General features: G+C 50.3%; 1 protein-coding gene across 10 annotated transcripts in view; it reads left to right on the top strand.

Moving 5' to 3' along the window:
- The window catches only part of CEP164 (centrosomal protein 164), a 71384-nt gene that overhangs the window by 22363 nt on the left and 26715 nt on the right, over positions 1 to 22306 (top strand). For 7 of the 10 annotated variants that reach the window (XM_061203589.1, XM_061203586.1, XM_061203585.1 and 4 more), the window contains exons 4-9: positions 2369 to 2573; positions 9434 to 9589; positions 9988 to 10122; positions 10778 to 10855; positions 18978 to 19361; positions 20344 to 20424. In XM_061203589.1, the coding sequence (XP_061059572.1) occupies positions 2369 to 2573; positions 9434 to 9589; positions 9988 to 10122; positions 10778 to 10855; positions 18978 to 19361; positions 20344 to 20424 (1039 nt within the window). Of the gene's footprint in view, positions 1 to 2368; positions 2574 to 6307; positions 6366 to 9433; positions 9590 to 9987; positions 10123 to 10777; positions 10856 to 18977; positions 19362 to 20343; positions 20425 to 22306 lie in introns of those variants that run through there. The other 3 variants (XM_061203583.1, XM_061203590.1, XM_061203587.1) reach the window with 3 other exon arrangements.

Genomic DNA, 22306 nt, shown 5'->3' with positions numbered 1-22306 from the left:
TCTTTTCAATATGTCTAGGTTTTTTTAGACTTCTGTTCTTTCATTATGGATTCTACTCCTTTATCCCTACAATAATTTTACATATTGTTATTTTTAGTCTTCTCTTGATTGTTCTACTCTCTCAATTCTTCTTTTCATTGTGTTACTGATTTTCCCTCATGGTGAAATGTTTCCTCACGTTTCCTCTGTAATTAGTTATTGTGCATTTTGTGAATTCATCTTCTGCAGAGGTTATTTTCTGTGAGTGTCTCATTCCTAGGTTGTTGAGTGGCTTTACAATGGTTTCTGCCAAGGAGTTTTCAGTGGTTTAGGACTAAATTTTTACATTAATTTCCTGACTTGGGATTCCCTTACCACATTTTGGACTATAGATCTACATGTGTCTTGGGGTTTCAGTTTTTCATTAAATTTTATTTTGCCCACCTAGAACCTGGAGTGGGTGACATGCTTCCTTGCTGCTTCCATGACCTAGGTCCTTTTATTCATGGAAGGAACAGCCCAAAGGGCCCCAGATACATCTAGGGTCTCATTTCCAGTTCCTAAATTCACGAAGGCCTAAGGCCACATTTTGTTCTAAACTGGCATTAAAACCCAAGTTCCACGGGCCTATATCCAGGTCAGATACCAGTCTTGACCTGTCAGTTCATGCACTTATTCAGGTTTCATGTTTTCTTTCTGTTTCTGGCACCTGAGAATTTCTCTTTCCATTTGGCTATGTGAATAGTGGTGCTGTGACCATTGGTGTACAAATGTCTGTTCGAATCCCTGCTTTCAATTCTTTTGGGTATGCATCCAGAGGTGGAATTTCTGGTTCAAATGGTAATTCTATTTTTAATTTTTTGAGGAACTGTCATACTGTGTTCACTGTGGCTACACCATTTTCCATTCCCACCAGTAGTGCACCAGGGTTCCAGTTTCTCTACATCCTTGCCAGCGCTTGTTATTTTCTGCTTTTTTTTTTTTTGGGCCACGCCCTGCAGCGTGTGAGATTTTAGTTCCCCAACCAGGGATGGAACCCGGGCCCTCAGCAGTGAGAGTGCCGAGTCCTAACCACTGGACCGCCAGGGAATGCCCATATTTTCTGCTTTTTTGATAATAGCCATGCTAATGGGTGTGAAGTGACATTTCATTGTAGTTTTAATTTTCACTTCCCTAATCTTTAGTGGTGTTGAGCATCTTCTCATGTGCTTCTTGGCCATTTGTATGTCTTTTTATCTTTTACCCCTGATATTTTTCCTGTTTTACTGCATATTTTCTCTTTTATTTGAATTGAGATTGAGCTTGTCAAATTTCATAAGGAGCCTGATTGGGATTGTATTGGATTTATACATTAATTTGAGGATTATTGGCGTGTTTACAGACTTGAATCTTTCTATTCAGGAGCACTGGGTGTCTCTCCAATTGTTTTTTCTTTTTTCTTCCCCTGAATTTTCAATAAAGCTTTGTGAAGATTTTGCACACTTTGGATTTATTCCTGGGTATTGCATCTTTTATATTGCTATTGTGAATGGTTTTTTTAATTTTTTCTATTAGCTGTCCTAATGGATTACTGATAATGGTGGGTGGGATGAATGGCTTATTTTAGACTTGTTCATGTTGAGACCTACCTTCTACATTATTTTCTTTTATTGTTGATTGACCCCACTAGCTTGGATTGTCACCTCTTATGAGTTTAGAGTCTTTTGCAAAATCAGAGCTATCACAGCGCATATTTTTTCTTCAGATCATTTATGAAAATATTAAGCAAGTTCTATCCCAGAATTTATCTCCATGATACCATAGTGTTTGTATTTATCCATCTAAAACCAAGTTTATTCCTACTCTAGTCTATCATGAATTCTCAGGAACCTTAACAATTAAAGGTCTCCGTCTAGAGAAGTCCTTAGGTATCCCAATCATTTGTTTCTATCTAAGGAAACTCCTTATTCTTAGCCAAATGGTACCCGTCAATTTTTATTTTTTTAATTTTGGCTGCACTGGGTCTTTGTTGTGGTGCGGGCTCTTCGTTGCAGCGCACGGGCTTCTCTCTAGTTGTGGCATGCGAGCTCCAGGGCGCACGGGCTGTCTAGTTGTGGCACGCGGGCTTAGTTGCCCGGAGGCATGTGGGATCTTAGTTCCCTGACCAGGGATCGAACCCGCGTCCCCTGCATTGGAAGGCGGATTCTTAACCACTGGACCATCAGGGAAGTCCCTACTCTTCAATTTTGTGTTAATCCTTTCCTCTCTTCTTCCTTTTCTCTCTCTCCCCTTCTCCCCACAGTTCTTCCTTCTTCTCTGCCTCCTTGCCATTTTTCTTCTTCTTCTTTTTTCTTCCCGTGTAGCTTTGGACCTGAGCAGGGACTAACTTGTGACCTCTGCTCATCCCCAGCCAGGACATCACAGGTGATATTTACTATTTCAACTTTGCCAACGGGCAGTCCATGTGGGACCATCCCTGTGATGAACACTATCGGAACTTGGTGATCCAAGAGCGGGGGAAACTGTCAACTCCTGGGGCCAATAAGAAGAAGGAAAAGAAAAAGAAAAAGGAAAAGAAAGACAAGAAGGACAAAGAGACCTCCAAAAGTCCCCTGGTGAGTCAGTGGATGCCAGCTCTCAGAGAGGCCAGGCCTGAAACCTGAGGCATATCGGGAACCTCTAGCTGTTTACAGCTGGGAGGTTAAGAATAACAACAATAATATAGTAATTTTTTGATAGTGCATCATCTGAATTATGCCTGTCTTCTGGCAAATTTTCCTTTCAGGCTTCTAGAAGTGGTTACTATCTCTAAGCAATTTCTTTTTCCCCCTTGGGAGGCACATATGACATAATAGGATTAGTGAGTGAGTGCCCTGCTGAGGATGGGGTTTTGCAGTGATGCCATCTGCCCCTCTGGAGAGTTGGGGCACAGGGAGCACTTGGTGGAGGCCAGAGAACCCAGAGGAGCGAGTGCCTCTCCTCTCCTTTCCGAGCCAGGCTTTCCTCGTGTGGGTTCATCATGTGTCTCAGTGGTTCAAATTCCTAGATGTTTGATGAGCCATAATTCAGTTGTCAGAACATCAGTGCCTTCAAGATCCACAAGGAAAAGCTTGAGGCTTTATCTGGCCCTGTGGATGGCCTTTGCTGCCAGTGTCCTCGATTCATGGTGGATAACTGAAATTTGATTGCAGTGCCATCACCTTGGTCCCAAGTAGCTTTTTTACTCAGAGTTGAAAGTTATCTTTCCCATTATCATTCTGTTTGTCCCTCCAGGTGTGAGGCAGGTGGGCCACGTTGAGGAGAAGGAGGGACTTGGGAACCCAGTTTAGCCAGGTGGGGAACACTGGGAATACCTTTTCAACCCTCTTAATGGTTGAGTTGATTTGCTCTGTTATTTATAGTCTTTATTTCCCACCGGTGCCTGGTGCTTACTTCTCAGTGAAGATTTCCTCCATCTTCCTTCCTTTGCAAGGTGTCAGTTCTGACATTGGATAGTTGCTGATGAATTTATCCTTTTTAATCATTTCCAAGCTCTACAGATACTCCTCTTCCCCCCCCCCCAATATTACTAATCATGGTTCTGAGAAATAAGACAGCAAGTCCATTCTTCCAGGTGGAGAAAAGAGAACAGGTAATTTCCAAAGAGGTTGAATTTTCTAATGGCATGTGTTTGAAAGGTAAAAGATGTATAATGGGCTTTTCACTAACCCCGGACTATTTTAGATGATAATCAGCATCTGGGCAGGTGCTGGCATGACCGAAGGTGAGAGAGGGAATGAAGTGAGGGTTCTGGGGTGGAGGGTTGGGTAATAGACTGAGCTCTGGGTGTGTGACTGAGTTCCTGGAGCTCCCTGTTAAAAAGGATTCCTCCTGTGGTTTCAGGAGCTGAGGGCAAGTGGACTGCCCTGGGCTGCCAGTCTGGATCTTAGGGCTCAGGACAGGCGCAAACCAGAGTTTGTCTGGGGGCAGGCCTGACCAGGTGGGCGACCGGGCTCAGGTGGTTTGGGCTCTCTGGAGGAGAGCTGGGTGGAGTTTAGTGTGAATGTTTGCAGGATGCGGTTGATCTTTTATGGTTTTTTCTACCCCAAGATTCCCTGACTGTGTGGACCTCTCTTGAGCAGTATCAACTCTTGCCTTTGGTAGAAGACCTAGTCCAAGTTCCCAAGGCTCGGTTCCCTGCTTATGTTTCCCCTCTTTCCTCCCTTCTTAGACTCTTTCTGATAGTCCTTGATAAGGATGGTGGATTTTATGAAATTAACCAATCACAGAATTGAGAGCTTGATGGTACCTTTGGGATAATCTAGTTGGTGATTTTCAGACTTTTGTTAGCAATGGAACCCTGTCTTCACATCAGTTCTTCCACAGAGGGCCAGTGTATAAAGAAGAAGTGGAGCTGCTCTGGTTGAACCTGGGGGTGTGGGTCTTGGTGATGCCTGTTCCCCATCACATGCCCACCATAGCAGCCCCCAAGGTACCAGGCGGAACCAATATGTGGGTTCCATGGCGCAAGGTTTGTAAGCCATTGATCTTGTCCAACCTCCTCTTTATAGATATGGAAACTAGGGCCCAGAAAACAACAAAGCTCAAGGGAGTTTTTAGCTTTTCTCCCCTCATTGGTTTGTGTTTTTCTTTAAATGGAGGGTGGGTTTCTGCTAAGGGTTTGCCAAGGGCTAAGGTAGCAAGTAGAAATCAGAAGTGCTTTGTCTTAGTTTTCTCTGCCTGTTTATATACCCATCTAGGAAACACAGCCTGAGCAGGGACTTCTGCCTTCTTCCTCCTTTCTCCGTGGCCCATCCCCTCTCTCAGCACCTGGGCTGGCTGATCTGGACCTAGACCAAGAGATGCAGGCTAGAAGTGAGGGCTCCTTTAAGAAAGGGAAGAGCCCACGTATGCTGGCTGACACCCCTAGGCCTCTCACGGGCTCCCTGCCCAGCAAGCTACAGCCACTCCTCAAGGGCCAAGCTTCCCGAACCCACCAGATCTTTGCCGACGTGGAGAAAATCTTAGGCAGGGCCCCAGCCCACTGCAGGGCAGAATTAGGTGATCAGCAGGGTCTGGAGAAAGCCCAGCAGGCGACAGAGAAAATCTACCTGGGGTTTTCAGACCCTGAAATAGAAGAACTGGAAATGAGGACCAGACAGCAGAAACCTGGTGCTCTGGGCCCTGACCACACCGGGCCCTTCCGGAACGGGCAGGATGCGTTAGAGAGCAGGAGCCAGGCCTTGGTCCACTCGCAGTTTTCGGAAGCCCTCAAGGGCCTGCAGCTGAAAGGGGAGCAGCACAGCCTTAACATGGCCAAGCGGAGCTCCACTGGCCCCGGGGGGGACAAGGGCCAGAGCCCCGTTCCCTCGCCGTCCCCTGAGGAGGATCCCTCCCTGTCCCTTGGTTCTTCTGACCCCATGCTGCCTGCCAGGAAGAGCAAGCCGTTCTTGTTAGTCAGCAGCCCAGCCGAAGACCGGAGCTGGCAGGGCATTTCTGGGGAAGGGGGCAACATGGGCAGGGGCAGGAGGAGGAGAGAGCCCCCGGGATTGTGGATGGGACAGGTCTCCAAGCTTGTCCACAAGGACGCCCCTTGGGGCAGCAAGAAAATAGAGCCCGAAGACCCTGAGGTTCCAGGGGCCTCAGCCAAAGGTCCACCTCAGGGGCTCTTGCTAATACCCCCTGACACCCTGGTCTCAGAACCAGCCCCAAGCGCCCCTACAGTGGGTACCCCTCGAGGGTCTCCTTCCAGTGAGAAGAGACCACGCCCAGGCTCTCTGGAGCCCCCCGAAGAAGACAGGAGGCTGGGCAGGTTGGGGCCTGACTTGGAGAGCAGCAGCAGCAGCCTGGCCTCGCACCTGGGCTCTGAGGTTCTGGGGGAGGTGACCAACTTCCCGTGGGACCTGCAGAGCTCCCGGGGATCTGAGCGGGGTGTGGGTCAGTCAGGCCCCGGACCCAGGGAGCAGTACCCCAGCCCCTTCCTGGCGCCCCAGTTGTCCCACGTGCAGAGCTCTGCTGAGGAGCAGTCAGAGAGTGAAGACTACTCTGAGGACCAGAGGTTCTACCAGCACGTCCTGCAGATGTTCAAGCTCTCCAGGCGGCTGGAGGGCCCGGGGCTGCCCGAGAGCGCGCGGGAGAGGCCGTGCAGAGACCTTGCCAGCATGGTCTGCCGCCTGGCAGCCGAGTCTTCCAGGATGTCTAGTGAGGGCGAGCACGAGGCCATCAGAGCCATGGGCTCCAGATTTCTGTCTTGGGGGCCAGAGATGCAGGAGCGTCCTCAGAAGGTGGCCGGCGCCCCGGCTGGGCAGGAGGCCTCTCAGCAAGCTCGTTTCCGGCCAAGCAGCAGCCCCCTCAGGCAGGGGCTGGTCAAGCTGAGTTCCAGCAGAGGGCTTGCTACAGAGCCAGGCAAGATGCAGCTTCTCAACCAGGTAGGCTTCTTAGAGAGCACGGCCTTCAGGCTCAGTGAACTGGACAGGGAGGGAGCAGGTTGAGCTGACACCTTAACACAGCCAGCAGGTCTGCTTTCCTGTTCTCTGTCCTCCCTTGGTAACTATTGATCCCTTAACCACCCAGGATGGCCATCTTGTGGGATGACATGCAGTTCCTGTTTCTTCTGCCCTATCACCTGCGAGAGAGGGGCTGAGGGTATCTAGACTTCCCTTCCCTTGATCTAACTGTACTTCATGGGTGGTTCACATGCTCTGAAGATGATCAGTTTTGAGGCTGAGCAAGGTGGCACTTATCCTGGCACTCATGCAAGATATAGGTACTGTCCCAGGATTTGGGAAGCCTTCCCCATCAGCTGATTATAGAGAGGTCCTCCCAAGTAGACACCCTACCCCCAGCCTCTGAACTTAGTCCCTTCTGGGAATCACACAGAACTAGAGAGTTAATACTGTCATGAGAGGCTGAAGCCCAGGCTCTCTCTGCCGTTCAGTGAGCAGCTTCTGCTCCTTGCCTCCCAGGGTTTCCAGAACCATGTGAATAACCTGTGTCAGGCTTGTGCTGACCGCGTTTGGGTCTTCACTTCCTCCCCTATTGGGATCTACCAAAGGGTTGGGCTTGCCCTGTCATTCTGACTCTCTTTCCCTTTAAAGAGTCACCACTTGCTTCATTCAGAAGTCAAATTGGATCACAGACCACCACGGGGGTCAATCTGCATTTCCCCGGCTATTCTTTTGCTGTTGCCCAGCTGTGGCTTTACCCAGTTGATACCTCGGTTCCTAATTGCTGGTGTGCCCTGGTTCTCCGTTAGCTCTGATAACTACTGTAGCACTATAAGTATCAGATAAGCTGCAGATTATCCTGAAAGTTTTCATTAGCCCAATGGCAGCAAGTTTATCCTCTCTGAAGGACAACGCCACGCACAGCCCATAGTGCGTGATCAGCTAGGAGCCAGGGATGTATAATTACCCTGCTGACCACTGATTTGGTAAGGGCCTGGGAGAACAAAGCCCTCAGCGGGCCCGTCTCCCTCCCTCAGGCCCCCAGCACGTTAGCAAATTAGCCATGTTAGGAGTCTGTAATTTTCCATAAATATAGTGTGGGAAGAATTTTACTCACTGATCCACTGGGCTGGCTGGGAGGAGCAGGCTGGGTTTGCTCACCGTTCACCTCAGAGCAGATTTCCTGGGCTTCTTTTCCGCCATAGCCAGGAGGCAGTGTACAATACTGGCTTAGAGATTGCCCTGCGTTCCGATCCCACGTCTGCCCTCATTGCAGGCCCTGTGATTTGGGGCAGGGGTCTTGACCTCACCAATCTCCGTTTGCTCTCGTGGGGACTGTGGCCTCAGATGGTTTTGAGAGTGAAATGAGACAGGTGCTTACCCCGGTGCCCAGGACTCAGGCAAAGTTGGCCAATTTTTTAATTATCAGCTGCTTTTCTGCCTAACGAAGATACCCTGCAACAGGCCAGGTGACTGGGAACCTACAAAGGTTTGGGAGAGGGTCTCGAGTCACCTTTCAGATAAGCATCTGATGCCCTTCCCATGCAGAAATGGGTCGTGTTCAGAGCCCGCCCGATGGTCTGGCCCCAGGCCCAGCTGCGGGTGAGAAGATGGGCCACCTGAACTTCTCAGCCTGACCTCCTCAGGTTCCCCTTTCTCTCTTCAGTCCCCATGGGATTAGAGAGGAATGGAATTTTTGTGTTGTTTCATATACAATTTAAGTTTGAGGATTTTTAAAGAGCTCTTTGTAAACTGTCCCCAGAATGCTATCCTGCCTCGGCTTCTAAGCCCAGACTCTTGTGATGTGAATCCCTGTAATGATAGCGATTCCACAACGCTGGTGTAGCCCTGGGCCATGCACACATGCTCCTTGCCGTCAGTATCTCATTTGAATTTCTCAACAAACCTTTTTTTTTTTTTTTGTAAATTTATTTATTTATTTATGGCTGTGTTGGGTCTTTGTTTCTGTGCGAGGGCTTTCTCCAGTTGCGGCAAGCGGGGGCCACTCTTCATCGCAGTGCGCGGGCCTCTCACTATCGCGGCCTCTCTTGTTGCGGAGCACAAGCTCCAGATGCACAGACTCAGTAATTGTGGCTCACGGGCCCAGTTGCTCCATGGCATGTGGGATCTTCCCGGACCAGGGCTCGAACCTATGTCCCCCGCATTGGCAGGCAGATTCTCAACCACTGCGCCACCAGGGAAGCCCTCAACAAACCTTCTTAAGTAGCAAGACACACATCATCTCTGTCTTGCAGATGAGTAAACTGAGAATCCAAGAGTCCGTGAGCGACCCAAGGTCTCACAAATTCTGCCGCCCAGTTGGTTTCTCTCCCCAGCCCTCGCTGGCACAAAGCCTTCGTTTGGCCATCCCAAGAACAGGGCAGAGGAGGGGCCTGCACAGTCCTCTGGCGAGGCTCCCTCCAGCCCCTTTCCTCATCAGTGGAGAGCGGAAAGAGAGTTCTTTTGTTGCTCATGTGTATTTTTCGTAGTTAATATTTATTTTAATTGAAGTAATGCATGCCCATGTTATTAAACAATGTCAAGTCGAGCCAAAAGGCATAGAACGAAATATAGCAGTTCTCGGGTGTGGGTACCCTTCCCCAGAGGCAACGGCTTTCTTCCAGTGTTTGCTTCCATATTTGTAAATAATATGCTTAGACTGCTTTTTCTTGATTCATCCGTTTTCAACTTCATCTATTGAGACTTCTCATGCTGGTAGATGAGTCTTTTGTCTCTTCTCCCCCCAACCCCCCAACTTCCTCTGTGGCTTCGGAGGGAGAGCTGAGTCCTCTGCAGCATCTGCCAGATGTGAAAGAACCATTTGCTGAGAGATAGGCACAGAGTTACGAGAATCAGGAAACCAGCCCGTGATTCTCACACAGCTGGCACAATGGTAATTTCTGGATGTTGTGTTTCATTAGCAGCCTCTGAACGGAGGCGGTTTAAATTTGAGCAGGCAGGATTTAGATGTTTTATTTTTATATCCATCTCCACACTCTCAGAGCCCCGTGGTTTCTTGGGTTTGTAACAGGATGTTTTCTGTTGCCCAGGCCCTGGGCTCCTCGTTAGCCCCCGTCCACATCCCTCTCGGGGGTCTGGCCCCGTTAAGGGGCCTGGTGGATGCCCCGCCCTCTGCTCTTCGTGGATCTCAAAGTGTGAGCCTGGGGAGCTTGGCGGAGTCTGGTCAGCATGGAGAACTCTCACTGGTAAATGCGTTTTCTCGTGTTCAGTGTAGTTACCGTGGGGCCTCCATGTTCCATGCTAGGAACCGTGACCCATGGATGAGAAATAGAGGGCACGGGCTGAGTCCTTAATGCTCATAATCTAGTGGGGAAGGTGAGTCACACCTGGAGGATGCTGAACGTGGGCTCTGGGCGGTGGAGGATGGACCCAGGGCATAGGGACTGCAGTGGTGATTTCCCAGTCCCTGCAGCCAGGGCAGCAGGAGTTGGACAGGGAGGGATGAGTGTGAGCTGGAGCTGCTGGGTCAGCTTCCTGGAGGTGGTGGGCTTGCTCTGGGAGCCATCTAAACAGAAAGAGAGAGGACAAGGCAATCTGAGTGTCTTCCCCGTAAGTGCCTTGGCTTTCCTTCTCTATTTTGGAGCCTTCACAGGGTCTCAAGACTTCTGCTTATACAAAGGGTCTCCTGGGCTCCATCCATGAGGACAAGAATGCTCTCAGCCTCTTGGCTTTAGGAGAGGAGACCAATGAGGAGGATGAGGTGGAGAGTGACAACCAGGTAAGAATGAATCCTTTTCTTGGCCTGGAAACCCTCTGTGCTATGAAAAAAAAAAATTTTTTTTTTTTTTAATTGTGGTCAAATATGTATACCATAATTATCATTTTAACCACTTTTAAGCGTACGATTCAGTGACCTTAACTACCTTCACAGTGTTGTACAGTCATCACCACTATCCATCTCCAGAACTTGTTCATAATCCCAGAGAAACTCTGTACCATTTAAACAAAGCTCTGCATCCTCCCCTCTCCCCAGTCCCTGATCTACTCTCTGTCTCTATGAATTTGCCTATTCTAGATATTTCATATAAGTGGAATCATACTGTCTTTGTCCTTTTATGTCTGGCTTCTTTCATGTAGCATAATGTTTTCAAGGTTCATCCGTGTTGTAGCACATGTGACCGGATAATATTCCATTGTATGAATATACCATATTTTGTTTAGCCGTTCATCTGCTGGTGGATAGTTGAGCTGTCTGTACCTTTTGGGTAACCTCTGTGCTACTTTGAAAATAAGTGAAAATGATTTTCCAGCCCACAGCTTCATTCCTTGCTCAGTCTGTATACCTGCTGGGTCTGACCCAGAAAGTATAACCAGTGAGGAGCTTCTCGGCCCCCTGGGCTGACCAGTTTCCTTGCCATCGTTTTCATTTTCAGAGTGTCCGAAGCTCAAGTGAGCTTCTTAAGAACCTGCACCTGGACATCGGGGCACTGGGGGGTGACTTCGAGTATGAGGTAAGAGCCTGAAGCCCCTGCAGGCAGATGCCTCAGCCTGGCAGGTCCCTCCTTCCTTTCTTTTTTTTAAAAAAATATTTAATTATTTATCTATTTGGCTGTGCCGGGTCTTAGTTGTGGCATGCGGGATCTTTAGTTGCAGCATGGGAGATCTAGTTCCCTGACCCAGGGATCGAACCCAGGCCCCCTGCATTGGGAGCGTGCAGTCTCAACCACTGGACCACCAGGGAAGTCCCCCTCCTTCCTTCTTAAGCCTTCCTCCTTGTGGGAGACTTATTTGGAAAGAGTACCATTTTGTCCCAGTCCTGTCCAGATGGGATTTCTGGGGTTTGGGGAAGCACAAGCGGGGAAAGGAATTCATCCATTCACTCATTTCTCAGATAACCACCATTTATTGAATGTTTCTACATGAGGCACTTTGCTAGGTGCTATTGGCCACACACGCCTCAGTTAGCTGTGATCCCTGCCCTCAAAGAGTTTACAGTCTCATAAAAGAGAGACTTACGTAGCTGGGGCTCGGAGTGGAATGCAGCGCGGCCGTCGGGGTGGTAAAACACAGTGTTGTGGGTGGGGAGAAGTCAGGGTCTCCTGTCCGTTTGAAAGGCCTTATTGAGAATCTGACATGTGAGGTGAGCCAGGAAGGACGGTGGGCGGGACCGGACGAGCAGAGGCGAGTGGAGAGGGAGAGCTCCAGCTGCAGGGCACCACACAGGCAGAAGCAGGAGCGGAGCACGAGGGTGTCTCCTTTGCCTGGAGCCCAGGGCGCGTGTGGGAGAGGAGTGGGAAGTGGGGCTGTGGAGGTAGGTTGGGCTGGGTCGTGGAGGACCTGAGTGCCCGCTGAGAAGTTGGGACTGGGTTACACCGGCATCGGGAGCCATGGGAGGTTTTGAACAGAGGTGTAACACCGTCCAGATGCTTAGCATTTGTCGAATGCTGGCTGTGTGGCGGCCGCTGTGCTGTGGTCGATCCCAGCACTGGTGAGGAGTGGCCTGGGCGGGCCTCTGGGAGTGTGCAGTTGGAGAGAAAGGATGCTGGGCACTCTGTGCTTAGTGAGCGCTTAGTACATGTTGAATAAATGAATATTTAGGAAACTGTAAAGCAGGGCCAGGTGTGCAAAGAGCTCGAGCACACGTACACTCTTTGGAGGAGTTCTGAGGGCAGAGAAATTACCTGCCCAGAGATGAGGGAGAACTTGGAAGAGACAACATTTGACCCCAGTCTTGAAGAGTAGGGAAGTTTTAGACGTGGGGGTGGAAGGGATGTTTTAGGCAGGGGAACAGCTTGAGCAAAGGCACGAGGCCTGGGAAATGCAGAATATGGATGGGACTAGCTTCCGGAACATCCCCCCAGCAGTCCTGTTGCTTCTCATCTCTTTCCCTGGTCTGTCCTCCACTCCCACCAGAATGTTCTTCCTCCCTTCCTCCCTTCCTCCCTTCCTTCCTTCCTTCCTTCCTTCCTTCCTTCCTCCCTCCCTCCCTCCCTCCCTCCCTCCCTCCCTCCCTCCCTCCCTTCCTTCCTTCCTTCCTTTCTCCCTCCCTCCCTCCCTCCCTCCCTCCCTCCCTCCCTCCCTTCCTTCCTTCCTTCCTTCCTTCCTTCCTTCCATTTTTGGCTATGTTGGGTCTTCGTTGCTGCGTGCGGGCTTTCTCTAGTTGCGGCGAGTGGCGGCTACTCTTCGTTGTGGTGCTCGGGCTTCTCATTGCGGTGGCTTCTCTTGTTGCAGAGCACAGGCTCTAGGCGCGTGGGCTTCAGTAGCTGCGGCACGCGGGCTCACTAGTTGTGGCTCGTGGGCTCTAGAGTGCAGGCTCAGTAGTTGTGGTGCACGGGCTTAGTTGCTCCACGGCATCTGGGATCTTCCCAGACCAGGGCTTGAACCTGTGTCCCCTGCATTGGCAGGCGGATTCTTAACCACTGCGCCACCAGGGAAGTCCCAGAATGTTCTTTCAAACAAACAAACAAAACCTGAAACTCATCATGTCGTCGTAATAACTAAAAAACCCCAGTACATTCTTCTACTTGAAAAAGAACATTCCCTACTATTTGTTCTTGGTCTACTGTCTAATTTATTAATTTTTAACAATTAAGCTTTCTCTAAATATGTCCAAAGTATTCACACAACCAATAAATCATGAAGTCAACAACTCAGATTTTCCCAGACATTGAAATATTGATTGCAAGGTCAGTTAAACTTTTCACAAAATAGAAAATTCTTTTAAAGACTTTGAACTGAAAGAGAGCACTCACATTTATTAGAATGACCACAAAACTGACCAGTGAAAGAACAGTGCCCGTATCATGGATTTAAATGTTTCCTTATTATCTTTTATTATTATGTCCTTATCATCCCTTTTCACGGTCTTATTGTTTCTGACTCTTACTTCTTGGTCTTCAGCTCACCTTGAGAGCCAGGGGGAAGGTCCCAGGTTGGCTGAGGTTGAGGATGCTGGCTGACACCTAGGTGTAGGTGGGCTCTCCCAGCTGACCCAGCTCTAGCCATTGGGCAGGCCCCATGTTATACTTAGACTCCCTCTGTAGCCTCAGAAACTGTCCCCGTTTTTGGCTCTGCCCAGTCAGATATGTTTTGATTGTGACTTTGATGCTTTCTGCCACGTGACACATTTTCTGTGTGTCATCAACCTGATCTGGCTCTACTTTGACACTTCCTTCTGAATGGGGCCTGGTCTGTTGGCATTAAATCCAAAGCCTTCTGTTTTTGGTTCCCTGAAATGATAACTTTATTTCTTCTCATCTGCCATTAAGACCTTATGATGCTGATGGAATCAGTAGCTCAGGTTTTGAGCCTGGAAGGATGTCCATGAGTAGGAATGAGGTGTCAGGAGGACTCGCTGGCCTTTGGAGAAAGAGGGCAGTCTCCACAAGACTGAGCAAATTGAGAGTAGGGATTCTGCCCTGTTCACGTCTGTGTGTCTGGAACCTGGCCTGCTCCCTGGAACTTAGGAAGTGCGTGGGTATGTTTTGCTGAGCGATTGAGTGGATGAATAGGTGCGTGAATGAATGAGCCACGCTGGGACCGGAGGGTATCCTTTTTTGTTGTGCTTTTTTCTTCTCTGGGCTTTCCCAGGTCCTGGGTAGAGTGAACACTGGATCCCTGCGTCAGCTGGTGGATTGAAGATCCCGATGTGGATCAATCATAATGTGCTTTGACTTGGGCTAGTTAATTTTTCCTTTATAATAGTTTACAAATGTCAACAAAAAATGGGATTTTCTTCTTTGACATGTCCTGGATTTTCAAAAGCTTCCCTTCTGATCTTTATATGCTTCTTTGGGGGAGTGGGAGCTTTTAAATGTATTTTTTATAACTCTTTAATATAAATAGGCAACCCAGTGTGATGGGGAGAAATGTCTGGAGTGGGAGGTGTTAAATACACTCCCTCCCCCTGCCCCATCTCTAGCATCCCGGCAGATTTAGTTCTTTTTGCCACATGGAGTGTTGGGTTCCTGTATTCTAACCTCAGGCAGGAACTGGGGCTTTTCCTGGTGGGGAAGGTTAGTGGTGGGGATGAACGGGGGTTTTAGGACAGACAAAGCTGCCTCTGCTTACCATGCCCTTTAAAATGGCTTTTGTCCCAGTTTATAGACCTTGGGTCCTCTGAGCTGCCCACCTCTTCCCGCTCCTGGGCAGCCCCGGCAGCCTGAGATGGAGACCTTATTCTGTGGTTTGTTTTACCCTGTTTCGCTGTCAACAATCACTTTGCTCATGATTCCATGAGAGGGCAGTAGGATAGCAAGAATGCCTCTCTCTCTTTTTCTCTCTCTCTCTCTCTCTCTGTCTCCTTCCCCCTCCTCTCTTGCCTTCAACTTAAACCCGTTTCTAGTCTATTACAGAATCAAAAGGGATACGTTCCTGGAAGAGACACTGAGAATGGATGGGAGTGAAAGAGGGGAGGCTGAAGGGTAGGTGAGCAGGCAGCAGATGGCCTTGTAGTGCTGGTGAAAAGACCATCAGCAGATCAAAGGGGAGGGAGGGAGGGAGCTGGGCTTAGAAATAACAGGATGATGTCAGTGTGATTGGAAAGCGCTAACAACACCGGGGAGCAGTGCAAAGAACTGAGACCGACTGGGTGGGAATGAGACATGGAAAATAAACCGACTGATGTTTGGCTTGGTGGTGGTGGTGGGGTCTCCCCAGAACGGGATCAATGCAAGGACATGGTGTTCAGCTCCCCTGTCTCCCACTCCCGCCCTCCTGAGCCGTGTGGATTGTAGGGCTCCTGCCTTTGTGCTCTGGACCGCAGGAGGGGGATTGCAGCATGGGAGACCTCATAGCTTTTGGGGGGTATGTTAAATATTCATGAAATGGTTCGTACAGGCACTCTCCTGCACCCCCCCTCTTCATGCAGATGGCAAAGTCTTTTTGGAAAAAAACAGCAGGAATTTGCCTTATACTCAAGGACCTGGGGCTGTGACAGGAGGAGACAGAAGGAGTGTGAGCACGGTTGAGCTGAGAGCAGAGCCGTGCTGTGGGTACGTCCCCCGGGTACCCTGCAGAACACCGGCGCAGGAGGCTGTGCGCAGGGGCCTGCGTGTGCGTCCTGGGCCGGGCCTCAGGCCGTGGGCCCCGCGATGGAATGAGGGGCAGGGGCTGAGTTAAAGGAGAGGAGCGTGGAGTCAGCTGGGTTTTCCAGACACTCAGCTCTCATTCATCCATTTGTGGATAATCCACAACAATTGCCTAGTCTCCCCCTGCTGTCCTTCCCCTGAAGACGTCCCCCTGGCTGTCCTGTCATTGCAGTTAGTTGATGTGGCCACAGGGAATGCAAGTTCACTTATTTTCATGTTAGCCATGTTTTAATATTTTACTATTTACGTAGACAGAATAGGATAAGCTCCATGGAACATTCTTCTTTTGAAGAATTTTAGCTTGAGAGTGGCATAGCCTGGGCCTGACATTCTGTAGTCTGGCCATATTCTCTCATGTGTAAGAATGGGAATCTCCCCCTGGATCTGGTGTCCTCTGATTTTTGATAGGTTACTTGTTTTTCCGTCATCTTGAATATTAATAGTGAACATTTGTTTAGCTATTTTCCATTTCATAAGCACTATAACAAATACTAGTCTAATCCCTGTATAATTTTGTAAAATAGATGTCACATCTCCATTTTACAGAGTACGAACTCCTATATCTGCATTGACCCACTTAATCATTTTTAATATTCGGTCAACAAGCATTGACTGAGCACCTATTATGTGCCAGAAACTAGACACTGAGGATAATAGGGAGCTGATCTGGTGAGGGCAACAGGCAAGGAAGTCAGCAGTTATAAGACAGTAGTTGTTGTGAAAGAGGATGAGGAAGGCTGATCTCAGGAAGGCTTCCTGGAAGTCAGGGTAGATTGTGTGTGTATTAAGAACGTGCACGGCAGGGCAGGGAAATGGCGTAATGTTTGTTCACAGGCAGGATGTGTGTGTCTGGAGATGACCTCGGAGGAGCAAGCAGGGCTGGGCTGGGTGAGAAGGGCTATGGGCCATGTGAGGAGATGTGAACTGGTGGTCCGACACCTCCTCTGTCCCCTAATCCAAGGTCTGTTGCCTTTCTTTCATCATGAGATGAGCACGGCCTGGGTGGCTTGGCTGTGCTTGCTGAGTCAGACCCCCTCACTCCCCCCGAGACACTCCCACATCCTTCTTGGCGTCCAGGAGCCCCACAGACCGGTCATTGCTTGCTGGCCACTGCTGAGAGCCAGCTGCTGTGGGGACACCGAGGTGAGGAGGCCTGGCCTCGCCCTGAAGATGCCTTTCAAAGAGGAGGAGCTCATCCTGGCCCCTCTGCACCCAGTGACCGTGAAGACTTCCTCCACACTACAGTTAGCGTGTCAGGAGGGTGGGCAGCACCGGAGGGCACCCTGCCTTTGTACTGCCAGGGCATGAGGGAAGCCCACCCCTTCTCTGTTCAGCCTCTGCTTTTCTCCCTGGGACAGGCGTGGTGCTGACCACAGTGTCACCACCGTGTCCGGTGCCCTTTGCTTTGGGCAGTAAAGGCTCATAGCCGGGGCCACCTGGGATGTTTCACTTTTCTCCATTCTCAGCTGAATTCCTTGAGGGCAGGATCTGTCTTCCTATTCAGGTAGCCACGGTGGGGTTTGGCTCATAGAAGGTGCTCGGTGAATGAACTTGTGGGTCTCATCATAAAACATGAATTAGCGTTTATGGAGCGCTTACGGTGTGCCAGGCGCAGTTCTCTGTTCTTTACTCACTCAATGAGTGTTAACTTATTTAATCTTCCCAACAATCCTATGAGATAGGCCCTACTATACCCCCATATTTTAGAGGAAGAAACTGAGGCCCAGAAAAGTTAAACAGTTTGCCTAGGGTCCCTGTAAGCACGGAGCCAAGATTTGAACCTGGGTGCCCTATCTCCGAAGTCAGGCTCTGAAATGCTCTGCTTTCCTGCCTCTCTTCACCATCCTTGGAAAGTTTGGGTGGGCTTGTCAGTCGGCTGCCAGACCTGCAGTGGATGGTCATGGCTTTGGGTTCCGTGGATCCTTTAACAGGCAGACAGCATGGGTGAATGGCGTGTTTGGGGCTTTTCCTTGGCCCTCTGGACTCTAGTCATCACGCTTCTTGTTGGAGTGTCCAGGGTCAGGCTTCAGGAAGTCTCAAAAATCCCTGCCAAGAAGTTGTTCACGCTGGCAGCCCAAGTTTAGCACAGACGTTTTCTGGGAAGAAGGCTTCTCTGCTTGAGCCTAGGAGAGATCGCTGGCTGTATTTCCAAGGGAGGAGTTCCTTTTTCTCTTGTGGTAGCTCTAAAGGTTTTTCCTGGTCTTTACCATGGGGTTTGTGAGCGAGGAGCAGGGTGGACAACTGTAGGGGTGCACTGCTCCCATCTCCTTTCAAGAGACCCTGCAGAGGGGACCTTGGGCGATTAACAGCCTGCAGCTGTTGAACCTTTGATCCACCCCGGCTCGTGCCAAGGCCGGGCTTGTTGATGGAATGGATGGGGTGGCAACGGGCCCCGGAGCAGGGCCGTTTCTGCCCGATGGCTGCAGGACTGTCCATGGGGCTGAGACCCTTTCAGAACTGTGCTGTGGCCTGAGGCTCTCCTACTCAAGCCCCCTCCTTCCCTCTCCCTTGTCACAGGTCTCAGACCTGTGTTCCCAAGCCTCTCCCCACCTCCCGTATCCTCATGGGCATTTCCCGCAATCAGTCTTCTACACACCTCACCCCATCTGGCACCTGCTGCCTAGAGGACTCACTTGATGGTCCTCTGACAGAGGAGCCTGGCTCCAGGGCTGCTTATGCAGCCTCCCTAAGGGGGAGGCTATAGGGAGAGAGCTACCCTCATTGCTATGCAAGAAGGGTACCCTCCTGATATTTCTTCCCTGCTGCCTTTTAAAAATGAAAACTCTACACTTTGGTACTTTTCTCTCATGCGGTTCTCCGTCATCATCATCGTAAACAAATATTGACTTCTGAGCCTGCCATCTTATGGTTTGGCTAATGGGGCTGGAATGAGCCAGATTTTTTTTTTTTTTATAAATTTATTTATTTATTTTTGGCTACTTTGTTTCTTTGTTGCTGTGCGCAGCTTTCTCTAGTTGCAGCGAGCGAGGGCTACTCTTCGTTGCCATGTGCAGGCTTCTCATTGCGGTGGCCTCTCTTGTTGTGGAGCACGGGCTCTAGGCGCGTGGGCTCAGTAGTTGTGGCTCGCGGGCTCTAGAGCACAGGCTCAGTGGTTGTGGCACACGGGCTTAGTTGCCCTGCGGCATGTGGGATCTTCCCAGACCAGGGCTCAAACCCGTGTCCCCTGCATTGGCAGGCGGATTCTTAACCACTGCGCCACCAGGGAAGCCCGGAATGAGCCAGATTTATTACTCGAGAATGTGATGGGTGGTGACAGAGTTGTATAGTGCAGTGCACTGGATTCCAAGCTCCTCAGCGGACAGGGGTCAGGTTGGGTGTATTCAGATCACCATAGAATTTCAGAGTCAGTGGAGCTGGGCTGGAGCCAGGAATCTGTGTTTTTAAAAGCTTTTGAGGTGTGGGATAGCCACTGGTTTCAGAACTGTAGGCGTCAAGGAATGGCAGCTCCGTCTTGTAGCAAGTCTCTAAACCCTTTTATTAATTCCTGACGTCTTCCTTTCTGACACGGTCTTCTGCTCCCTAGGAATCTCCAAGAACAAGCCAGCCAGAGGAGAAGAAGGACATTTCTCTGGATTCCGATGCTGCCAGCCCCCCTACGCCTGGCAAGCTCTTCAGCCAAGGTGCAGATAGCAGCCTGAGCAGTGCCGATGGCCAAGGGCAACAGGGAAGAGGGGCAAGTTGGCTCCCAGAAAAAGAAAAGAACGAGAAGAATGATCCCGGGATGTCCAGGAGTGTGGCGGACCCTGGGGGCGACCCCGCGGGCGATCAGCCTGCCAAAGCCAATAAAAGAGAGGCACCAGAGGACCCAGTGGATGCAAGAGAGGAGGGTTCCCGGAAGGAAGAGGCAGCAAAGGAGCCAAAGAAGGAGGCTTCCATCCCGAAAGAGAGCAGATCAGAGGCGAGCGAAGTAAGTCACTTTGTCCCATGGGCAGTTGCTGGCTGCAGCCCTCTGCTGCTCTCTCGTGCCCTGTGCCCGTTCCTCTCCCTTCATCTTTATTACTGAGGCAGGAGCTGCATTTGCAGGCCCGGCAATGGGCCGTCAACATCAGCCAGAACCCTTAATTGTGACAAATATGCCCAGACCCAGCAGGCAGTAAAATCCTGAATGAAACTCCAAACCTGCTGGCACTAGAAATTCAGAGCAGAAATTTGCTTTTCCGTTGGCACCTCCTGGGATATTCCTGTTCCTCTGGTCTCCCACTTACTTCCTCTTGCCATTTCCTGCCTCCCCCTCCTACCTCTTGACATCAGTTTGGGGTCAGTCATGGTTGCAGCCTGTGTTCCTGCAGAGGGAGGAGCCAGCTGAGGGGAGTGGGGGGACGTTTGGGAGTGTCCTGCCCCGGCATTGGTCAGTTAGGTTACAAGAAGACTCTTCATTGGTCTCTCTGGCTCCTTTGAACAACCCAAGATGCGAGAGTCTTGCTTGGTAAGATCAGGCCAGTGACCCGGACGGATAGAAGTAGGACCCAGTTGTGAGAGCATTTGGCATCTTTATTTTCCAGCCCTTAGTCCCGCCCTTCCTCCGGGTGGATGGTGAGGGAATTCATTTAAAGAGCTTTTAGCTACTTCCTGGAAAAGATACTCTCATTCTGTTTTCCTAGGATCGCACCAAACTTCCCCACTGCCAACTTTCTAACCATCTCCCACTCTGCTTCACTTGGCCCTCCTTCCAAGTGTAAAGAGTGTTGCCCATAACTCAGCGGGGCTGCCCAGCCTGAGTGGGCCGGGGGCAGGGGTCCAGAGAGAATGGGAGGGTCCACAGGCCTCTTTCAGGTTTTCCAGAAGAGGTGGCTTTCGGTTTGGGTTCAGCCCTGTGTTGGCACCGTGGATAGTCATCACGACCCTCCGTCCTCTGCTCCGGTGACTTCTCTGTGGGTCTGTCTCCCCAGGGGTCGGAGATCAGTGAACACATGAAGGAACTACAGCCCTCAGACTCCACTGCTTCTGACCCCAAGTCCTTTCTTGGCCTGGTGAGTCTGAGATGGGGGGCAGCAGAGTGGTGGTGAAGAGCGTGGGTTTCCGAGGTCCTGTGTTTAAGTGATTTGCTGAGCATCTCACAGCTTCTAAGTGGGGAAGTTAGGACTCAAACTTGGGTCTTGTCTAACTCCATTTTCTCAGCCCTACGTACTAAGGATAACACTACCTACTTTATAGGTTTATTGTGAGAAGAAAGTGGGGTAAAGAGTATAAAACATTAGCATATAAACATTAAACAAACATAGCTGTTATTACTATTACTGCTGTGTGAATTGCCTGTGAGATCATATGAGATCATTGCCTCTGGGCTCTAGCAGGAGCATTACATGAACCTAGGAGGTTAGAGACTGTGTGTGTGTGTGTTTATGGAATCACTGAGCCATGGTGAGGACCAGTCCTCAGGCTCTGAGGCTCTGACCAGGAAGGATGCTGTGGTGTGGTATCATTTCCAAAGTTAAGACTTTGTCCTGGAATGCCAACATCCATGGTTTCTTTGTCCCAGTTCTTCCACCCAGCCTGCTGTAGCCTGGCTTCACTTGCCAGGTTTGTATCTATGGGGAGGAGTTCGGGGTGCTTTTTGGCAGAGCACTTTTTCCAGAAACCACGCTCCATCTGTTTGGAGGAGACAGATCAAAGGGAAGGGATTAGTGGGAGAGGGTCAGGGATGAACAGTAATGATACGAGGGGGTGCAGAGGAATTAGGAGGCTGTGTGCTCAAGCCCCTCACTGAGCCATGGGCTTAGGAGCCAGATGGCAGCTGCATTGAGTGGAGTAGAACTCACGCTGAAAGGAAAATGTCATCAGCAAAGAAAACCCACAAGCTAGGAATGGGAGGCAAAGTCCTTGTTGGCAAAAACCGTCATGAAGAATCACCGTGTCACAGAACTCTCTGAAGCAAGGGCCCTGGCCCTGCTAAAGGAGTCACTGTGTGGAGAAACGGGCTGCCCATCGGCATTTTTCTTCTCTATGGGAGTGGGTGGAGAAGCCACAGACAGCAGGACCAGACCTTGGCTGGGCGTCCCGCCATTTATCAGGGCTGATGACAGAACTGTCCCTGTTAGCGTGCTGTCAGGTAGCCGTCCGTCACCTAGCCCAGTGGGGATCTTGGGCTCGGAGGGGGCGGGCTCGTGGCTCTGCGGCAGCCAAAGGGCAGCGGGGAGCTGGCACCTGTGTGGGCACTTGCTGCCCGTCCCAAAGAGAAGCTGGTGGAGGAAGTGGTGCTAATTCATCCCCATTGTCCAGAGGGACACCTGTATGGGAAGGGGAAGGAACCAGCTGGGTGGAGCCTGGCAGGCCCTGGTGTCCAAGCTGCCCACAGGGCTTCTGGGCACTTTGGCCTCCTGGTTGGGCACCAGGAGGGAGAGACAGCTGGAAAGTGACATGCTTTGCAGCACATGTCACACAAAGAGCTTGGGCTTTGGAGTTGGCCCAGGGCACTTCTGACCCCCAGCCCTATTGCTTACCAGATGCGTGACCTTGGACAAATTACTTGGGCTCTCAAACTGCTTCCTCCATGAGATAAGAATAAGAGGATCAGTCTCATAGGGTTACTTTTTTTTTTTTAAATTAATTAATTAATTAATTAATTAATTATTTTTGGCTGTGTTGGGTCTTCGTTTCTGTGCGAGGGCTTTCTCTAGTTGGGGCAAGCGGGGGCCACTCTTCATCGCGGTGTGCGGGCCTCTCACTATCGCGGCCTCTCTTGTTGCGGAGCACAGGCTCCAGGCGCGCAGGCTCAGTAGTTGTGGCTCACAGGCCTAGTTGCTCCGTGGCACGTGGGATCTTCCCAGACCAGGGCTCGAACCCGTGTCCCCTGCATTGGCAGGCAGATTCTCAACCACTGTGCCACCAGGGAAGCCCTCATAGGGTTACTTT

The sequence above is a fragment of the Eubalaena glacialis genome, chromosome 10 (genome assembly GCF_028564815.1).
Source record: "Eubalaena glacialis isolate mEubGla1 chromosome 10, mEubGla1.1.hap2.+ XY, whole genome shotgun sequence".
Classification (NCBI taxonomy): domain Eukaryota; kingdom Metazoa; phylum Chordata; class Mammalia; order Artiodactyla; family Balaenidae; genus Eubalaena; species Eubalaena glacialis.
This window is presented reverse-complemented; position numbering and strand designations above follow the sequence as displayed.